This window comes from Lemur catta, chromosome 7 (genome assembly GCF_020740605.2).
Source record: "Lemur catta isolate mLemCat1 chromosome 7, mLemCat1.pri, whole genome shotgun sequence".
In the NCBI taxonomy this organism is placed as follows: Eukaryota; Metazoa; Chordata; class Mammalia; order Primates; family Lemuridae; genus Lemur; species Lemur catta.
Window position 1 is genome coordinate 100,226,931 of NC_059134.1, and position 21,686 is coordinate 100,248,616.

The 21,686-nt window shown below is 50.2% G+C and overlaps 1 protein-coding gene across 2 annotated transcripts; it reads right to left on the reverse strand.

The window, feature by feature from the left end:
- Window positions 1-954: 954 nt before the first annotated feature.
- Window positions 955-11,744, reverse strand: LOC123641290 (testis specific 10 interacting protein). Of its 2 annotated transcripts, none has more exons than XM_045555885.1 (8): window positions 11,598-11,744; window positions 10,760-10,896; window positions 9,960-10,666; window positions 9,665-9,809; window positions 5,210-5,380; window positions 1,903-2,002; window positions 1,616-1,740; window positions 955-1,104 (listed from the first exon to the last, which is right to left on the reverse strand). In XM_045555885.1, the coding sequence occupies exons 1-8, from the start codon at window positions 11,742-11,744 to the stop codon at window positions 969-971; spliced, it is 1,668 nt and encodes a 555-aa protein (XP_045411841.1). In that variant the 3' UTR covers window positions 955-968. The 2 variants fall into 2 exon arrangements, with proteins under 2 accessions (XP_045411841.1, XP_045411840.1); XM_045555884.1 differs by having other exon boundaries at window positions 1,616-1,779.
- Between the last annotated feature and the right edge of the window lie 9,942 nt (window positions 11,745-21,686).

Below are 21,686 nucleotides of genomic sequence, written 5' to 3' on the forward strand. Positions count from 1 at the left end.
CCCGGGGTCGTGGCTCCATCGGGTGTTGGACGATGCAGCAGGTTTTCCTCCTCCGCGAGACCCCCAGCTTCCATGCCCCTATAATCAGTATTATCAGCGAACGCCTTCCCATATTCCCTGGATTGGGTGTTTTTAACCTGTGCCTTGTGGACTGTTAAAGGACCTCCACCAGCCTGAGCAAGAGCGAGACCCCGCCTCTACTAAAAATAGAAATTATCTGGTGAACTAAAATATATGGAAAAAATTAGCCGGGCATGGTGGCGCATGCCTGTAGTCCCAGCTATTCGGGAGGATGAGGCAGTAGGATCGCTTAAGCCCAGGAGTTTGAGGTTGCTGTGAGCTAGGCTGACGCCACGGCACTCACTTTAGCCTGGGCAACACAGCGAGACTCTGTCTCAAAAAAAAAAAAAAAATAAAGCCTCCAGATGAGCTTCTGTGTGTCTGTGAACCCCTTGAAATTGAGTGCAAAATTTGGCACATCTGTGTGTATGAGCTTTCGGTTTTTTTCTTGAGAGGGGCTCTAACTAAAACTACTGGGACTTAAAAGCCCTCCTCTCACCCAACAGTGGCTCAGCCCGTGGCTGCCTATGTGGGCCTTCTCAGCACGTGTTAGTGTGTGTCACATGCGCTCCTTTTAAAGTCTGCCCCCCTCTCCCACTGGACTGGGAGTTCTCAAAGGTGGGGGGGGGGGGCTAGGTTCTCCTGTTCACTTTTGAATTTCTAGGACTCAGCGTCCATGTTGAGGAAGGTGGAGGAGTTGCCGCTGTTACTCTTCAAGATGTTCCACTCCTCAGGAGCAGGGAAGGATCTGTGTGTGCTGGGTGGGGGGCAGCCAGCACAGCCAGAGCTCGGGGGGGATGTGGGAACAGAGTAGGCCTGTTGTCCACCCACCTGCCACCTCCTATTCCCAACCCGCAGCCTCTCCCCACACACACCAAAAATCCCACACTGTATTTGCCTCAAAGCCTTTAATTTTTCTCTGAGGATCTGCACTCCGGGTCCAGGCTGGGGGTGGAGTGCCTATCAGGTTGGCTGCCGGTGGGTTCCGTCCTTGGGGGACTCTGAGAAGAGTGCTCCATTCTCACCGCCATTGACTTGTGGCTCCTTCAAGACAAAGAAACCACTGGGCTCTGCTGCTCCCACCCACATACCCAAGGAAACCACTGATGATGTGGGTTCAAATCCAGCTCCTATACTGGTTTGCTGTGTGGCCCTGAGCAGGTGACTTCCCCTCCTTGAGTCTCAGTTTCCTTATCCTGAAGGAAGCCTCATAATCCCTGCTCTGTACCGGGTTTTTCTGAGACATAAGCTATACACTAGTGACCAGTGTGGTACCAGCCCCTAATGAGGGCTTGGTGTGGCCACTCAGATGGTCACAGAGTCCCAGACTGGCTTTGCTGCCTATTCACTCCTGTGTCTTTAAGCAAGGCCCTGCCCCTCAGGTCCTTAGTTTCCTCATTAGGAAACAGGAACAATAACCCTGGCCCCACCTTCCTCCAGTGACATGCAGGACAGGGCCTCAGGGGAGACCCTGCAGGACCCAGAGCACTGGAGTGGACACTCTTTCCTGCAGCAGCTCAGCAGAGCCAGTTCTTAGCCAGCCAGACAGCCTCACCTGGGTTTCCTGGAGGTGCCCTGTGTGTCTCCTTTTCCTGCCTCAGCCAGCAGCTGCTCTTCATCCACTCCCAGTGCCGACAGCACCTGGGAGAAGCGCCGGGTCACAGTAAGTCGGGCATTAGCCTGAGAAGAGACAGGAGGGGTTCCTTCTCTGCACCAGGGCTGCCGAGGGCTCAGGGAGATTTTGGTTACTGAGGGGATCCCAGGGCTTCCAAGGGGGCAGTGGGCCAGGGATCCAGCTTTGTTCTTGGGGCAGCTTTATGCTTGCCCAGGTGCTAGCCTCACCTGCATGGCCTGCTGGAACAGGAAGGGCCGGGCCTGCACCCTGTGCTGGATGCCCTGCAACTCTGCCTGGTACTCAGCAAAGCGCTGCCGCTCCTGGCGCCTGTGGGGAGACAGGCCTCTGGGCAACTAACCATGGGCACATCCCCACTCCTGAGCACACTCATCCTCATTAGGGACTTTCTATTTGTGTCCTCCCCCACCCTTACCTTTACAAAGCCATTTCATTCTCATTCTGGCCCTGGATTCCTTGTGAGGTCAGCCAGGGTGGGGATTATTCACCCTATTTTATTGATGACTCAGGAGGGTCAAGAGACTTGTGCAAAGTTGTGCAGCTGGGAAGTGAGGGACTGAGCCCTGAGCCCAAGTCTCCAAGCGGTAAGCCAGGGCTTGCCCTTCCTCCCAAGGGAGAATGCCCAGCGCTGGCATCAGCTCCTGGAGACCTGCTTGCACAGCCTCCCCCTCCCTGCAGTTCACACCGCTGCCCCTCTCACACTGCACCCTGAGGAGGAAACAGTGATCATGGGCTGTGCCACTCTGGGCAAGGCCCCTCTCTGGGCTCAGTTTTCTTCTTTGTGCAATAGCAGGGATTGGACAAGCTTGCCCATGTTCTCTGTGGTTCTTGTAAGCAGAAATTGGGACAGAGGAATTAAAAAAAAGTGTGTTGCAAATTAAAGAACACATCCCAGAAAGACCAGCGGTCCACTGGGGAAGCACAATTCCATTTATAAAAACCCAGTTTATGCACTTGTCAGAAATGTCTGTTCAACAAGGTGGGTGTCACTGCCTTTCGTGAAGAGAGCATCCTGGCAGCAAGAAGGGCCTTACCCAAAGTCACACAGCCCACAGCAAGAGGAGCCTTTGGGCCACACCCCACATGAGACCAGGTGTCCTGGGAAGCACATTAAAGAGGCCTCAGGGTGTGGAGGCAGCACCCAGGGACAGAGAAGCTGACAAAACCCCAGACTCATGCTGGGAACTCCAGTAAGCAGCTGGGCTCTGAGGAAAAACACTGCCTTGCCGAGCCAGTTCCTTCCGAGGCTGTGTGCCAGGGAAGAAACTGTCCTCCGTTGAGAAAAAGATATGGACTTGAAAACTTATGGCCAGGAACACAAATTACTGCAAATAGGAGTCTTCACCATTCAAGAGGGAATTTACAGCAGTTACGAGGGGCGGGGGTTGGGGGGGAGTGATGGGGCATGCACTGGCATTCAATCTCTCTTTTCCACCATGTGTATATTTTCCCTGCTGGATACTTTATGCTATTTCTAGTTTGGTTTGTTTGTTTGTTTTTTGAGACAGAGTTCACTCTGTTACCCAGGCTAGAGTGCTGTGGCGTCAGCCTGGCTCACAGCAACCTCAAACTCCTGGGCTCAGGTGATCCTCCTGCCTCAGCCTGCTGAGTAGCTGGGACTACAGGCATGCGCCACCACACCTGGTTAATTGTTTCTAATTTTAGTAGAGATGGGGGTCTCATTCTTGTTCAGGCTGGTCTAACTCCTGACCTCAAGTGATCCTCCTGCCTCAGCCTCCCAAAGTGTTAGGATTACAGGCATGAGCCACCGCGCACCCAGCCAAGACCCTGTCTTAAAAAAAAGAAAAGAAAAGAAAAGAGAGGAAGCCTGTGTCTTGGAGCCCTGAGCAGAAAAGGAAGTGGTGCCAGTGGGTGTCAGACCCGTTCATCATCTCAGAGTGAACGGAAGACACATCCCTCCCCACCACAGGACAGCCTCTTTTGTGCCCACCCTGCCTAGGCAGGGTGGAGTCTCTTGTCCCACTCAGCAAAATTCACAGGCTGTAAGGGCTGAAAGACTGAGTGGGAGATTTCTGCTTGTGCCTTAACCATCTCAAGTAGAAAATAAAAGGAGCGAGTTTGAAACACTCTTCTTGCTGCACCTGCTGCTTAGAGTTCTGAACCTTACACTTCCTTCCTTACTAGAAAAACAGATGATTAGCTTGAGGCCCGGCAAAAAGGAGGCATCTCCCCAGTCATTGGCCAAAGATTCCCCTAAAACGCACTGGACCTCTCAGAGCCTCCATGTCCTCATCCGTAAAGTTGGGGTGATAAGACTGAGCCTCAAAGAGTAGGTGATCGGAACCCTGCTGTGTCCTCCCTTGCCTTGCTGCAGGCCAGAAACTGTCTTCTCTCTCGGCAGCATGGCACTCGCCACGGACAAAAGGCGATGAGGCATGAAAAAGGCTGTCCTGTGCCAGCTGCACGCAGTAGGTGCTCAAATCAGTGGCATCGGTGATCATGTTTATTTATTTATTTATTTTTTTGAGACAGAGTCTCACTCTGTTGCCCAGGCTAGAGTGCTGTGGCATCAGCCTAGCTCACACCAACCTCAAACTCCTGGGCTTAAGCGATCCTTCTGCCTCAGGCTCCCGAGTAGCTGGGACTACAGGCATGCGCCATCATGCCCGGCTAATTTTTTCTATATATTTTTAGTTGTCCAGGTAATTTCTTTCTATTTTTAGTAGAGATGGGGTCTCGCTCTTGCTCAGGCTGGTCTCGAACTCCTGAGTTCAAACAATCCACCCGCCTTGGCCTCTCAGAATGCTAGGATTACAGGTGTGAGCCACCGTGCCTGGCCGGTGATCGTGTTTATTTGTGTTACCTGTTTCCTTAGGCTGGGCTCTTGAGGGAAGGTGATGGTGTCCTTTATCTAAAGGCTGGGCATTTGAGCATCCAGAGGCAGGGGAGCCAAGTGGCTGGAACCCCATCCAGCTCCACTGCTCAACGGTGACCTTTAGCAAATTATTTAAGCTCTCTTGAGCCTCGGTTTTCTCATCTGTAGAATTATGGAAGTTGTGATACTACCTACTTCATGGGCCTGTTAGGAGTCTAAAAAAGATTTGCCTGACCCACAAATTTGCTTTCTAGGAAAATGGTCAAAATATAGGAAGAAAATAAAACAGATGCCTCTTCACTTGACCATGAATAAAAGTTGTCTCCAGGAGTGGAATCATAAGTCTGTTCACGGTCTATGTTCATCTGTAGTATTTGAAATTTTATAATAAGCATGTCTGGCATTGGAAATCAGAAAAATAAGATTTGAAAGTATGATGCGTGTAGGACATGTTAATCTTGGACACTGACAGCTGCAGGGACTGTTATTATTAACTGGTGACCTTGGACCAGCCCCTTCTCCTCCCTGTGCCTCAGTGTCCTCATCTGTAAAATATGGAGAAGTGGCCTGGCCAGCCCCAGGGAAGGCGAGGGCTGGGTCTGCTTGGTCCTGCGGTCTGAGACCAAGCATGACCTCCTTGCCCTCTCCCCACCAGCTCCCCTGCAGCCCCTGCTCCCTACCTTAGCTCCTCCAGCTTGCGCTGGGTGGCCCCGGGCCCCGAACTCCCTTTGGGCTTGTAGGCTGCCAGGCAGCGGGCCACCTGCTGCTGCACCCGCTGCTCCCGGGCATGCCGCTGCTCAGCCTGCTGCCGCTCCTTGTGCTGCTGCTGCTCCCAGGCCTGCAGCAGGCTTCTTTGGTGGGGAGAGGGAAGCGGGAGGGATGGGACAGGTCTGCAAGGGGGCAGGAGCCTCAGAGAGGGCCAGGGTCCCAGTAGGGGAGTATGGGAGCCTGAGGGGAGGGGCTGCAGGGTCCAGAGAGCCAACGTCCTAGAAATGGGGTTTGTCATGGAAGTTTAATGTGATGGAAACCGTCCCTGCGGCTTGGCCCTTGGGCTCTGCTCAAGGCCTTTCCCGACTCTTTCTGGAAGTTTCCTGCTCACCCCAGCAAGCAGAGAGCTCCAACTCTGAACTTCCTCAGCCCAGGCTTCCTGAGCCACTGTGGAGCTCAGCACACAGCCTGTGACCCCACTTGCATTGCTAACCTCCCCTGGCAAAGAGCTCTCCTTGAGGGCAGGGGCCAGATCTCCTTCTCTCTGACCACCTTATCTAGTAGGAGCCAGGTTAATGCCTGTGAGTTTGAGGCAAAGTTGAGTGGGTGAATGGAAAGAGAAACAAAATGGTGAAGGATCAATGGGCAGAAGAACAGAGGATGAAAGGTGTGGGTGCTCAAACAGCGGCTAGATCAACCTGTGACATCCCATGTTCCCAGTCATGGCCAGTTCCTTCTGTCAATCAGGTCTTTGCTCAAATGTCATTCCGTCACCACCGCATCTTTCTCCGAGTGTCTCCCATCTCTAGCTATACATTCCATTCATCTTTATTAATTATCCGTCTTCACCAGTAGAACGTAAGCCTCGTGAGGTCAGGGCTCCTTGTCTGTCCTGTTCACCACCAATATATCCCTGGCACCTAGAACAGTGCCTCAGATATCCTGAAACTCAGTATTTGATGAATTCATGCATAATCGAATCATGGTCAGATGGAAAGATGGCCAGACAGACAAATAAAGGGGTAGAAGCAGTCATTCACTCAGTGTGCGTTTCTTGAGCACCAACTATGTGCCCAGTCCTGTGCAGGGCACCAGGCAGGCCATGATCACTAAGATCTGGCACCTGCCCCCAGGGGCCCATCAGGCTGTGGGCAGGGGTGGGCAGACAGTCCTGCACCCCAGTGCAACGTGGTGTGTCGAGTGCTGGCATGGAGGCAAGCACAGAGAAGAGTTTCCTGGAGAGAGGCATGACTTGGGAGTTGAAAGACGCATCCGAGTTAGCTGGGTGAACAGGAGGGGCAATCCCTGGCCAGCAGGGAGGGAGGGCATGGGGCAATCCAGACACCCTGACCAGCTGGTGTGGGGACAAGAGTCTTGTTACCAAGGAGTCTGGGCTTCCCAAGGCCCTGGGAAGCATGGAAGTATTTCATGCTGCAGGTGACAAGGTAAGAATTGAAGGGTGCTTTGGAAGAATTAATATTACTAAAAATGTCCACATTACCCAAAACAATCTGCAGATTAATGCAATCCCTATCAAAATTCCAATGACATTTTTCACAGAAAAAGAAAAAATAATCTTCAATTCATATGGAAACACAGAAGACCCCAAATAGCCAAAGCAATCTTGAGTAAAAAAAAAAAAAAAAAAAAAAAAAGCAGGAGGCATAACATGACCTGATTACAAAATGTACTACAAAGCTGTAGAAATCAAGAACAGCATGGTTCTGACATAAAAACAGATGTAGAGACCAATGGAAGAAAAGAGAGCGCTTAGAAATAAATCTGTGCATTTATTTATTTCTAAGCTCTCTCAACAAATAAATTGATTTTTTTTTATTGATTTTGTTTTAGAGACAGGATCTGACTGGAGGGCAGTGGCTATTCACGGCCACAATCATAGCACACCCAGCCTTGAATTCCTGGGCTCAAGCAATCCTCCTGACTCAGTCTCCTGAGTAGCCGAGACTACAGGTGTGCACCACCTCACCCAGCTATGGTCGGTTGATTTTTGACAAAGATACCAAGAACGCACAATGGGGAAAAAACAGTCTCTTCAATAAATAGTGTTGGGAAAACTCGATGTCCACATGCAGAAGAATGAAATTTGACCCTTATCTCACACCCTATACAAAAATCAACTCAAAATGGATTAACAACTTAAGACCTGAAACTAAAACTCCTAGAAGCAAACATGGGAGAAAAGCTCCATGACCTTGGTCTGGGCAAAGATTTCTTAGATATGACCCCAAAAGCACAGGCAACAAAAGCAAAAATAGACAAATGAGATTGCGTCAAACTAAAAAGCTGCTACACAGCAAAGGCACCAGTCAACAGAGTGCAAAGACAACCTACTTATGGGAGAAAATATTTGCAAACCATACATCTGATAAGAGGTTAATATCCAAAAATATATAAGGAACTCAACTCAATAGAAATAAAACAAATAACCCAATTAAAAAATGGGCAAAGAAGCCAGGTGCCGTGGCTCAACATCCACCTGTAGTCCCAGGTACTCGGGGGACTGAGGCAGGAGGATGACTTGAGCCCGGGAGTTTGAGGCCAGCCTGGGCAACATAGCAAGACCCTGTCTCTTAAAAAAAAAAAAGTTTGGGCATGGTGGCTCATGCCTGTATGCCTGTAATCCCAGCACTTTGGGAGGCAGAGGCCAGAGGATCGCTTGAGGCCAGGAGTTCAAGACCAGCCTGGGCAACATAGCAAGTCCCTGTCTGTAGGAAAAAATTTTTTAATTAGTTGGGTATGTGGCCTGTGCATGTAGTCTCAGCTACTCAGAAAGTTGAGGCATGAGGATTGCTTGAGGCCAGTAGTGAGACCCTGTCTCTCTAAACAAAAGGCAAAGGACTTCAATGAAATGGACATTTCCAAAAGTAGACATACAAATGGCCAAAAGGTACGTTAAAAAAACGTTGAAATCATTATCAGGGAAATGCAGATTAAAATCACAACGAAATATTACATCTCATCTGTCAGATAAGTGTTGGTGATGATGTGAAGAAAAGGGAACCTTTGTGCACTGCTGGTGGGAATGTAAATTCATACAGCCATTGTGGAAAACAGTATGGAGTTCCCTCATAAAACTAAAAATAGAGCTACCATGTGATCCAGCAGTTCTGCTTCTGGGCACATCTCCAAATGAAGTGAAATCAGTATGTTGAAGAGATACCTGCATTCCCACATTCACTGCAGCAATATTCACCGTAGCCAAGACATGGAGTCAACCTACATGTCCATCAGCGGATGCGTGGATATTTAGGGAAAGTGTATACATACACAATGGAATACTATTCAGCCTTAAGAAATATGGAAATCCTGTCATTTGCAACAGCATGGATGAACCTGGAGGGCATGATGTTAGTGAAGTAAGCCAGGCACAGAAAGACAAACACCACATGACCTCACTCATACGTAACAGTCAAACCTGTAGACCCAGACAAGAGAATGGTGGTTACCAGGGTTTGGGTGGGTTTGAGGGGAGGAGTGGGGAGATGGTGGTCAAAGGACACAAAACTCCGGGTAGACAGGAGGCGTTAAGTTCAGATCTATTGTACTGTATGGTGTGTATAGTTAATAACTATATGTTATATACTTGAAAATTGCTAAAAGAGATTTTGAGTGTTCTCACCACAAAATAAGTATGTGAGGTAATGCATATGTTAATTACCTTGATTTAGCCATTCCACAATGTATATGTATTTCAAAACATCATGTTGTACACTATAAATGTATACAATTTTTATTTGTCAATTAAAATAAAGTTTAAAGAATTGCGGGGTGCTATAAGAATGCTGAATCTCCCTCTCCCTCTCATGCCATTTCTAATCAGTCACCAAGGCTCACTGAGCCACCTCTAAATGTCTCTTAAATGGATCTGCCTTCTCTATCCACAGGGCCACCTGTATCAGGCCCTTATTGTCCCATACATAGACCTTTGCCAACAGCCTCCCACCTTCCTCGTCTGCTCCCACTGTCTCTTGTTCAAGCCCAAGTGTAGCAGTTAGCTAACTGAACTGACATAATTGCCATCTGTCTCCTTTTCCAGACCTTGAGCTTCTCAGGGCTGGCGCCAAGTCTTTTGATCTTTATATCCTGAGGGCCAAGAGTAGATACTCAAGATAGGTTTCATTAGTCACTTAGTTAATAGATTAATGGACAGGTGGAAGAAATGAATGAAAAGTGGCTTGTGTCAATAGAGAGTTGGCCAAGTAGATGGATGGATGGATGGATGGATGGTGGATAGATGTTATCAGTATCTGGATGGATGGATGAATAGATAATTGGGCAATCAGAAAGATAGACTGGTTAATGGATAAATAAAGGGATGAGTGAGAGTATGAATAAGTGTCTCCTGGAGAACTAGCTCCTTTGCTACTCCTCGCCCTCAGCCCCCACCCCTTGCTCTTCCCCCTTACCTGGTGGCCTCATGTCGTTTGTGGAAGGTGCGATTAGGGAAGTTGGCAAATGGGAAGGTTTCATCTCCCAAGGCCTGGGCTTTCCCACTCTGCTTGGAGGCCTGGAAAGCAGCCTGCAAAGCCTTCCAGGGAGGTTTTTGGGGGCCTGTGCACAGTGGGACCAAGTCAGGAACTTGGCCATCCCGCCCAGCACCCAGAACAGCCCAGCCCCATCAGAACTCCTGGCCCAGGTCATGCACTGTCAACTGCTCTCCCCACCATGTAGCTTCTGGGAGGCACTGAGCCACACACTCACCACAGTGTGAGTCTTGCTGTAGCTGCCTGTGTGGCTTCTCCAGGTCCCCTGGCCCCTCCTGCTCCTTGGCGCCTGGCTTCCTCCTCTGCGGCTCTTGGAGGTTGTTGGAGCTGGATCTGCTTCTCGGGCTCTGGCTCTGCAGTTCCCCCTCCTCCAAGGCCTCCTTTCCAGAATTCTGCTCCTTATTCTGAGAACTGTCACTCCCTCTGGGAGGGGCTCTGTGCTCCTCCTCCTCAGCCTCCTCTGTGGCCTCTGAGAACTGCTCCTCCTCCAAGATCAATCCCCTCCTGGGGAGCCGGGGCAGTTCCCCAGGGCTCAGACCTCCCTCGGCCTCCTCCTCAGCACTCGGCCCTTCCAGCTCAGCAGCCTCCTCGGACTCCAATCCTGATTCTGACCTCTTCCCAGGTGGCCAGAGGCCACACTCACTGGGTGGCTCTTGCCCTTGGCTGTCCTCTTTGCCAGGAGGGATGGGGATGCCACCCCAGGCCCCAAGCTGCTGTCTGCTCTCCAGGTTTTGCTCCTCTGGGAGGTTGGCCATGGACTTGGGCCTGGACTTGCGCTGGGGGGCCGCACGGGACCGGGGTAGAGCTTGGTGGCCAGGGGCTGAAGGGGATCTTGGCTGAAGCAGAGCCTGGCCATCTGTGGTGAAGCTCTCCCAGGCCCACTGGAAGGGGAAGGAGGGTTTCCGAGGAGGAGAGGGGAAGAGACTGAAGAGGGAGAGGGTGGGGGTCAGTGTCCGTGCCGGCCCCCAGCGGGACCTGACACCCGGCCCCCTCCCAGCCCATCCCACCGCTCCTTACTCCTCAGCCTCAGCGGAGCCCTGTCCTTTCTTGTTCCGACCCCTGGGCCTGCGGTCCTTCTTTGCCGTCTGCCCTACGCTCTTCGACCTCTGCTGCGCGCCCTGAATTGGCACACCACCGCCACTCCCCAGGCTCTCCTGGGCAGAGACAGGAGGGGCGGCCGGCTCTAAGCAAAGTGCCCTTCCCGGATCACTTTGCTCCTCCTCCAAGGGGCTCTTGATTCTGTGCATGCTGGCTGGGCCCTTCTGGACCCTCGTTCCCATTAAGACTGACTGATCGCTACCTCCATTCTACATATTGAAGTGACAATAGCCATCATTTACAGAGCACCTGCCCTGTGCTCAGGACTTTCACACGTTAACAGACTTAGGACCCTAAGAGGTAGATACTCGCTGTCATCCCCATCACACAGAGGAGAAAACTGTGGCTCAGAGAGGCCAAGTAGCTAAGATCGAACAGCTGCTGAGAGCCCAGCTTTGTCACCATGGCACTCTGCTGCCTCCAGGCCTTGGACTGAGCTTCCAAATGTCCTGTAGGTCCCTGGACCTGCTACAGTCAAGGTGGAAGGAACTCAGCTTTCCTGAAACCCTGCTCCTCCAGCAGTGCTCCCTCACTTGCTCCATCAACCCTGGAAGTCAGCCCCAGACATCATCCCTCATCTTCACCCCGAATCCTTTAGGCCCCCCGGGGTCCCTCCCCGCTCAGGCCTCCCTGACTTGCACCTGGACCTCAGCTCCAGGCTATGGCTCCTTAAGGGCCTCCCCCAGCCCTGGCCTCCCTGATCTTGATGGCCTACCTGCTGCTGGGCAGTTGGAAGCCCCCCACTGGCCTTCCTCACCAGCTCCACTTGGGGGATGCTGGACAGAAGCTTGAGTAGTCCTATGCCTGTCCCCAGAGCCTGAAGCCTCGTGTCCTGCCCTGGTCTCCCCGATGTGGTCCTGACCAACTGCTGGTGGGTGTTTAGCATATTGGTGTCCTGCCTCATCCTCCACCCCCACCTGCCGGCTGTGAAACTGCCCCACAAGCCATCTCTATGGCAACCAGTCCTCAGCCAGTCTCCAGGGCTCTGGCAAAAAGTGTGCCAGGAAGGGGTCAGCCAGGGTGTGTGGGGCAGCCTCCTTCCAGGGAAAGGGCTCAGCCAGAGGCACAGGGATGGTTCAGGTCTGGGACGGGAGTCCAGTGACCCAAGGCCAAGTCCTGCCTCTCCCACAGACTCCCCGTGTGATATGGTGTGAATCCCCCATCGTCACTTGGCCTGTGTTTCCCCATCTATATGTAAAAGGGACCCCAGGACTCAGCCATCCTGAAGGAGCCTCCCGTCCTGTGAAGATGTCCAGGCAGGGCTGAGGCGGGTCCTCTCCCTCAACCTGTCCCCCAGGCTGGTGCCCAGCCCTGGCTGAGGCCTTGTGGGAGCTAAACTGAACTCTCACAAGATTGTGTTTAAACCACTTGCCCTCCTCCCAGCCCCTGACAGGGCGGGAAAGGCCAGGAAGTCAAGCACTGTGCCCAGGAGAGAGGCAGCAGGCCATTCAGAGCCTGGAGGAGGTTCTGGAGGGACTTACAGCATTTAAATCTTATCCAAACTTTCAGGCAGTGCCAAAAGCTGTGGGATGTTAAATCCCATGGGACACCCGGTGCTCGCCACTAAGACCAGCAGCACAGGGACATGGTCTGGGTGAGGCCCTGGAGACTGACTGGCTACCTGGAGGCCTGGCTTGGCCTCTCACCAGCTCTGTGACCACTCCTCCATTCTGCAAAACCAGAATTATGGGCCTGGCTCACAGGTTTGTTGCAGGGACAGAATGACATCACACAGGCAACACTCTTTTGTTTGTTATTGCAATTTCGAGGCAGCAGGGCATGATGTGGAGCACAGAGGGAGTGCATGGGTCCAAATCCCAGCTCCTCCACTGTCCCCTACCCGCTCCATGCCTGTTTCCTCGTGGGCAGCATGGGGCTGGTTATAATGGAATCTGCCTCCTAGGGCTGTGGTGAGGATTAAGTCAGTTAATCTACACAAATGCAAGTAGAACATCCATGTGGCCCATCAGAACTGCTATATAAGAGTTGCCGTTACTAATTAGCCAATGACACAGCCCCAGTGACACAGGTCATGGAAATAAATCCTGGAACATACACCTTCGGCCTCGTGAACCCCCTTCTGCTCTCAGACACCATCCCAGTAACACCTCACATGGGGCACATCCAATTTAACACCCTAAATAGTGCTCCAGGTGAAGGTCTTTTGCCACCCAAAGCATGTAAACTCTGTCCTTTCTGGCGAGCCACCAGCCTCTACCCAGACCCCAGGTGCGAGGCACATGTCCAGACTGCTCCATTTGCAGAAATGGAGCCTCCTCCTCAGCCCATTTGATTTCCTGGAGAGTCCAACACTCTGGGCCACTCTCTTCCTTGACAGAGTGTAGGTCTGGGTTTCGCAGGGGGATACTTTCATGAGGGGCATGCAGACCCCTTCTCCCCGCCAGCCACACTCACTAAGTGAGCTCATCAGTCTGGTGGCCTTAACGGCCATCTGCTGCTCTCCAACTGCCCCAAGTTTACGCACCTCAGCCCGTGTCTCCTACAAAGTCTAGATTCAAATATCCGGTGGTCCATTCGACACCCCCACTTGGGCGAATAAGCGCCTTAAGGCAAGGCAGATGTCTGGACTGGTGAATGTGGGCTCACTGGCCACTAGAGGGTATGTTACACACGCACCTGGGTGAGTGCCAACAGTCAGGCTCTTGGTCTTCCCTGTCTCAGTCACAGGCATGTCCATCATGCCTGGTGCTCGGGCCCAAACCCTGGCGTCATCCTTGACTCCTGTTTCTCTCACACTCGGCACCTAACGCACCAACAAACCCTGCTGGCTCCACCCTTGAAATACAGTTGACCCTAGAACACGGTTTGAACCACCCAGGTCGACTTATATGCAGATCATTTTCAACCAAACTTGGATTGAAAATACAGCATTCGCAGGATGCTAAACCCACGTGTATGGAGGGCCAACTTTTTGTATATGCAGGTTCCACAGGGCCAACTGTGGGACTTAAGTATGTGCAGATTTTGGTACACTCATGGGTCCCGAGGGATGACTGTATATGCAGAATCCAGAACTTCTCCCACCTCCACCATTCACACAGTTCTCCAGACCACCTCGGTCTCTCATCTGGATCACTGCAGTAGCCCCTTAACCCCTGGCTTCTGCCCTTGTCTGGATTCTGTGAATATTCTCTGCTCAGAGCCACAGTGATCCTGTTCAGAGCAGAGCCCACCGTGCCTTTGTTCAGAACCTGCCAACTGGTCCCATCTCTCACAGAGTAAAAGCCAAAGTCCTTACTTACTGCAACCCGCTAGGTCCTGCATGTTCCGCCTGCGTCTACCCACAGGTCCCACCCCTGCCCCCCACTCACTCTGACCCAGCCACACTGTCCCTTCAGCAAGCAGCCAGTCCCAGCGCAATGCCTTTGCACTTGCCGTTTCTTCTCCCTGAAATGCCCTCTCCCCAGAATCCACATAGCTCGCTCTCACTACCTGCAAGTTTCTGCTAAAATGACACCTACCAAACATGCCCTCCCTGCCCAGACTCCCTGAGGGGCCCCACCCTTACTGTTCCCCCTCTGCAATTTATTTGTTTATTGCCTGCAATCCTCCCCCTACCCCCCACATCAGCAAGGTTTCTCTCTCTCTGCAATCATTTCCATCAGCACAAATATGTGGTTGTTTCTCTTTTATTCCACCACTTCCCCTTCTTCAATACTGCCCCATTTCTCTGTTTGCTTTGCAGCAAAGCCTCCTGAGAGAGTTTTTACTGGGCAAGATCAATTTCCCCCTACTGATCTCTCTTGAACCTGCTGCAGTCAGGCTGTCCACCAGCGTCCACCGAGCCGCTCCTGCCAAGCCTCATGGGTGCCCTCCCTATCCCATCCCATCCTGTCCCCTCCCTTCGTGCCCTAGGTCAGCAACTAGCTCCTTCTCTGCTCCCCTTCCAGGAGAGGGTGCAGCACAGCCCCTTCTCTTCTTAGTCCACACCCACTGTCCTGGCCAACGCATCCAGGCACGTGTTTTAAATACTATTAGTATCTCTCAGCAGACATCTCACTCAAACTTGGAACTCGAGTCCTCCCTCCCAAACTCAGGTGGCCGCCCTGTTTCCCCACGTGGACGTCACACAGGCAACAGGCATCTCACTTTTTTTTTTTTTTTTTTTGCTGTTTTTAGCGGGGATTCAGGATACACAGGAAGTAAATGTATATGTCTAATCTGCTATTTTTTACATAAAAACTACTTTTTAATTCTTTTAAATTTTCATTAGCTGTGGTAAAATTTGCTAATTGTGTATATTTATAAAAATATTTAACATACATTTTGGTTAACAAAAGAGTATAATATCTACATATATTTGAAAAATAACACATAAGTGTGTAACAAATGCTAAAATGGATACACACAGAAAATAATGCCATATCATAGAGGAAACAGTAAAATTCACCAGAGGTAATGTGGGGAGTGAAAGGAGGAGTAGGGAAATTTTACCAAAAACGGTGACTGCTGAGTTGGGTTTTCCCATATGTAGAAAGCGTGCCCATGGGAGAATGAGTGACTGGTTGATAAGATTAATTACAAAATAGAGCGTCAGAAGACTTCCACTTCTAGTCCAGAGAGAATAAAAGAAATCAGATTTACCCACCTGCCAAAAACAAGTAAAGACTGAAAAAAATATATATGAAACAATGACACACAAGACCTCGGACATCAGATAACAAAGGACAGTGATGCCTCAGAGTCACGGAACAGATAAATTAAGCCCTAAAACTGCCTTGTGTAGTATTGCTTGGGAGCTTGGCAGGAAGGGAGAAGAAATCTGGGCAGAACCCAGCAGCCTCCCTAAACTGGAGAGATGCAGTGGGGACGAGAGGGCAAGCCCCTCATGTCACATGTAACAAGTCTAAGCTAACCTCCTGACCCTCCCCGCAGCCCTCCCCGTCTTGGCCTGGTGGTTATGCCATCCTTCCAGCTTCTTGAGCCAAAAGCCTAGATTCTTCTCTCTCTCTCTCTCTCTCTCTCTCTCTCTCTCTCTCTCTCTCTCTCTCTCTCTCTCTCTCTGTCATGCCACATCCCATCTAGTGGTTAATCTTGATTTCGAAGCGTATTCAGAACCTGAACACTTCCCACCAGCGCTGGGACCACTATCAATGTCAGTGGTCTCCTGTGCCCAGCCCGGCAGCCTGAGCCATTCTTTTAAGACCTTTGCTTAAAATGCCAAAATGGTTTTGAAAACTCAAACCCAAGGTCTCACAGTTGCCTGCGGGGCTGACACCATCTGGCCCTACCCTTAACCCCCCCCCCCCCGCCCCCGCCCCCGGCACCCTAGCTGTTCTTGAATCCATATGGCACGTCTCACCTTTGCCCTGGCTGTTCCCACTGCCTGGAATGTTCTTTCTCCAATATCTGTGTGCCTCAGTCCTTCCACTTCTTCAGGTTTGTGCTCAAACGTCAACTTTTCAAAAAAGCCCCCACCCAGACCACCCTATCTACGCTGCAGCCTGCACCACAGACACACACGCCTGACCCCTCACTGTGCCCTTCCTCTTTTCTTTCCATCTCACCATCACTTTCTAACACTGACCTTCTGTGAGGGGCTGGACTATGCCCCCGCTAAATTCATGTATTGAGGCCCTAACCGTCAGCATCTCAGAATATGACTGTATTTGGACATAAGGCCTTTAAGGAGGTAATTAAGGCAAAATGAGGTCACATTGGTGGGCTGTAATCCAATAGGACTGTGTTCTGATAAGAAGCAGAGGTTAGGACACAGACAGACACAGGGAGGCCAGCTGCAAGCCAAGGAGAGAGGCCCCAGAAGAAACCAACTGCCAATATCTGGTTTTGGACTTCTAGCCTCCACAAGCACGAGAAAACCCACGCCTGCTGTTTAAGCCGCCCGGTCTGCGGTGCTTGTCGTGGCAGCCCTAGCACACCCACACACCTTCTGTTCAAGTCACTTGTCTGATACGCTTACTGTTTGTCTTTCCCAGCAGCTCCGAGCTTAATGAGAGCAGGGACTTAATTTTTGTTCTCAGCTGTATCCCCGCACCTAGCACAGAGCCTGTGTGTAGGGGGCCCTCAGAAGCTACTCACTGAGTGAATGAATGAACGAAAACCGACTGCACGGCTCTCTCGTGTCACAGAGAAACCTGTCAGGAATAACTTACAACCACTTGCAGTTTTGAGGCCCCTCAGAAATCTTTCTTTGTCTTCCAGGTTGGGATCCAACATTATGTTAGTAAAGCTACATGAACTCAACAAAATCTTTCTATTACTGATGGGCACATACACCAACATCTTTTGAAATATGTAAATACATGCAGGTATGAAACATATCTTTACTGGTGTTTCAGATAATGGAAGTAATATATATGCACGTTGTCAAAAATTGAAATATGTGCAGTAGAGCTGCTGTCACCTATTTGGTGCATATTTGTCCCATGTCTTTTCTCTGCGTGCACGAGTACGTGTGGAGCTGGCACCCTGAGCACGGGTGGAGCTGGCACCCTGAGCGAGTGAACCCCTGGCATGCAGGCAGAGATAGGTGCATCCTTCTCTGCCTACCCTTTCCTGCTTGGGCCAGGCCTTTCCCAGCTCTGGATGAAACTTGAGCCAACACCATGACTTCTCAAGTCACCTCGGGTGGTAAAAAGTCCTCTGATCACTATAAAGCCCAAGAGCAACCTCGGTTCAGAAATTAAAATGTCAGCCAGATGTGGTGGCTCATGCCTACCATACTAGCACTTTGGGAGGCCAAGGTGCGAGAATCACTTGAGGCCAAGAATTTGAGATCAGCCTGAGCAACACAGCGAGACCCTGTTCCTACAAAAATATTTTTTTAAATAGCTGGGTATGGTGTTGCACACCTGTAGTCTCAGCTACTCAGGAGGCCAAGTCAGGAGGATGGCTTTTGCCCAGGGGTTTGCCAGAAGAGGCTCTGCCCACTTCCATTGGGGGAGCTTTGGTTGGAAGTTCCCAGAGGGGTCTCTGGGGAATCCGTAAAATGCCCCAAAAGTGGCAGTGAACTATGATTGCAACACTGCTTTCCAGCCTGGGAGAGAGAGAGTGAGACTGTCTCCAAAAACAAACAAACAAAAAAAGAAAAAAACAGAGAGAGAAAGAAATTAAAATGTCTAGTCTGGCATGAGAGCCAATAATTAATTATGTGAATGATTATTAAATAATAAGTAGCCTCTGAATTTTGTTTAAGGCTGAGACTCCTTCAGGCTGGGAAGCCTACAGTCAGGAGACGTGTGGTCAGCTCCTCCCGCCTCCCCGCTGCGCAGAGCTCGGGAAGGGAGGAGGAGCCAGGAGCGGGAAGGCACAGGCCACGCAGGCGCAACCCCGAGAGCACCCTGAAAACAGTCAAGACCTGTGCTGAGGCTTCCTCTTTGGGGCATTTTATGGGTTCCCCAGACACCCCTCGGGGCACTTGCAACCAAAGCTCTCCCAGTGGGAGTGGGCAGAGCCTCTTCTGGGGGATGCCTGACGGTTTCCATCTTCAGCCGCAGCCCCTGGGCACTGGGAGCTGCTGCGCCCAGAACACCTTCCTCTGCACAGTCCCCAGCCCACTGCCACCAACACCACGACTGAGGTCTCACCTGAGCAAATTTCCTATCAAGCTGGCTCTTGCCTGGCTCCCCACCCTCCAGGTCATCTGCCCCACAAGGTTAGGGACTTGCCTCCCCTTTGGATCAGCGCAGCCCACTCCCAGTGCTCTCCCAGGCTTGTCTCCTTTCTGTTTCCATGTCCATTTCCTTGGACACAGCCTGATTCTAGCCCTTGGGTCCCCCCAGATTTCCAGAAACAAAGGTCTACGCTGAGCCCTCCTCAAAGCCTGGGGAGAGAGGGAAGGGCAGCCCACCAGCACCCACTCCTCTCCCTTGCCCCTCCACCCTAAGCTCTTTCACCTTCTCAGGGGTGTGGTGGGTGCTGGGGCTGGCAGCACCCTCTCTAGCGTCCCTCCTGTCCTGCAGCAAGGGAGCCTGGCACCCACTTAGCAATGCAGGGCCCTCAAACTATTGCTCTCTCCTTGGCCTCTGATGCAAAAGCTGAGCCTGAGACAGTGTACCATTTTAATATCTAGTGATTTTTATATTTAGCTGTGTACACACACACACACACACAATTTTTTAACAAAAATGAGATCATACTTTTTTGGTTACTAGTACGTTATGATTCCATGTCAGGACACACAGAGCCACCTCAATCTTCACCATCTTCACTGTGTTTCACAGTATGACCCACACAACGTACTTAACCCAGTTCCTGTTGTCAAACACAACACCACTTCCGCTTGACTTGTCCCTGCTACAGACACTGCAGCATGGATGTCCTTGTAAATGTGCCTTTGCACACCGGGTATTTCTGCAACATAAATTCCTATGAGCAAACTGGCTGCCTCTAGGCAATCTACATTTTGAGTGCCCAATTACTCCCCCAAAATGCTCAATCGATACAGATTTCCATCAGGGGCGTTCTTACCCTCACCAGCAGGGTATATCATCATTTTCACCTTGCTAATCTGATAACTTGTGAGAAACTTGTGAGATTTCTGTATTTTCCTATCTTGATGGGCCATTTGTGCTTCCTCTGTGAATTGCCTGTTCATGTCCTTCGCACATTTCCCGTTCTTCTTTTGGTCCTGGGGAACAGAGAGCTGAGCTTATTGTATTCCTCATTTTCCAGCACGCAAGGAGCACCCGTAGATGCAAGGCCACTCTTGTTTTGCTTTATTTTTCTTCTCCTTCATCTTTGATCCTCACTCCCATCCTACTTAAATATAAATGCAATTCCTTGCAAATATCTATCATTTCTATGTATTTGTGTTTTTAGTTTATATACATGGTATTATGTGCATTTAGTTTGCAAAAAGTTATTGATCTCATTTTTATTCTTTACTCTTTTCTTTCAACACTGCTGGGGGGATGTTGTTTGCTGGTTTGTTTTTTAAAGACAGGGTCCCACTGTGTTGCCCCGCTGGGCTCAAGTGATCCTCCCACCCCAGCCTCCGGAGTAGCTGGGACCACAGGTGTGCGCCGTTGCACCTGGCTAGCACTGTATTTTTCACAGCTGCCTGTGTCGATGCCAACTGCTGCAGCGTGTTCTGCAGTTTGTCGCCACTACACTTTACTTAATCCATCTTCCTGATGCTAATTCTTGTTTTCACAAAGCACACCATAGCCTCTGTGTCCCACAAGAGAATTTCTCTGACTTATTTACCAAGGGCTGAGAGTGTGAGGTCTTGCCACAAACATACACCTAATTTCAGGTTGTTCGAGAGAAAGGCTGTACCAGTTTCTGTGCCTACAGAAGTGACCAAGGATTTCTGTCTGCCCTCATCCTCACCAGATGTTAGTATTATTCACCTTACAGCATTTTATTAACCCTGTGATTATAAAAATGGTATCTGGTAATGTTAATTCAATTGCCCTGATTACTTCTTTGGACACATCTTCATTAATTTTTTGCCATTTGAACCAACACTTCTGTGAGCTGCTTGTTTATATTTGTTGCCCATTTATCTATTGTTTCTTTATTTACTTACAGGAGTTAATTATTCTCTAGATCACAACCATCTGTCTGTCAACATCATTTCTGAGGCCTTTCGTGTAACAGAAATTCTTAATTTCAGTGGAGTCAAATCCATAAATGTTTTGAATGAGGGTTCTATTTTGGGAGTCTTAAGAAGTCCTTTCTCTACCCCTAGGTGGGGTATTTTCCTATACTTTATTTTATTAGTTTACAGCTTAACATCTGTGTCCATAGCGAAATGCTGCATACGTATTTTCCTTTTCTGATACTGTCCTTATCTGGTTTGGGAGTCATACAAGGAACTGGGCAGCCTTCACTTGTTCTCTGTCTTCTGAAACAACTGGCACAAGATAAGGACAATCTGTTCCAGGAAAGTCTGGTGGAACTGCCCCATGGAAGCGTTTCTGACTGGGCTCTTTCACACTGGAGTCTTAAATTACAATTTTCTTTACTGGGTATGGATCTGTTTTTGATATTTTTGTGCCCATTTTGGCATTTCACATTTTCCTAGAAAGGTATTCACTTTGCTTAAGTTTTTATATTTACTAACAATTATTTGTAATATTCTTTGGTATTGTGACATTTTAAACCTCCATGGGAGTTCAAGAGTCGGATTACATGGGGCCCGCTGGTCATGGAAAGAAAGGATTCTGGGTTTGTCCTAAGATGATGGAAAGCCTGCCAGGACATCAGAAGTTGCCACTAAGACTCCAGGACAGAATGGATATGAAATACCAGAGTGCGTTGTTCCTTGCCAAGATGTAAAAGCTGTTGGTCGCAGAGGCAGATCTGAGGCAGTCCGTACCTCCCGCCTTCCACCGGACACATCTCCTGCAGTAAATCCTTTCTTCCCTGAGAATCCTCCTTGTCTCAGTAATTGGCTTTCTGAGCAACAGTGAACCCTCTTGTGGGTTCGTAAACATGAGGAAACGTGGCACAAAAAGCCATGGCTTCATTCCCTCTGGCTGCTGAGTAGAAATTAAACTGGAGGACCCACAGTAGAAGCAGGGCCCTGACATTCAGGAGAAAGAACCGGAGGACTGGGGCAAGCCGAGGCAGGGGAGGAGAGGTCTGGAGACTGAGCCTGGCCTGCCACCACTTAGAGGTCAAGAGATGCCAGGGAGAAACAGCCATGGGGAACAGACCAGGGTGGCCAGTGGGGAAGAAGACTGCCAACAGAGTGAGGGCACCCAGCCAAGGGAAGAAAGCATTTCAAAGAGGAGGGAAGTGACCAGCTATGACAAGAACCAGAGAGGGCAAGGCGAGGCCACCTGAGAATTAACAGCTAAAGTTGGCACCTTACCTATTTCCAAGGCCCACTCTCCAAGGACTTATTGCAGGAGGC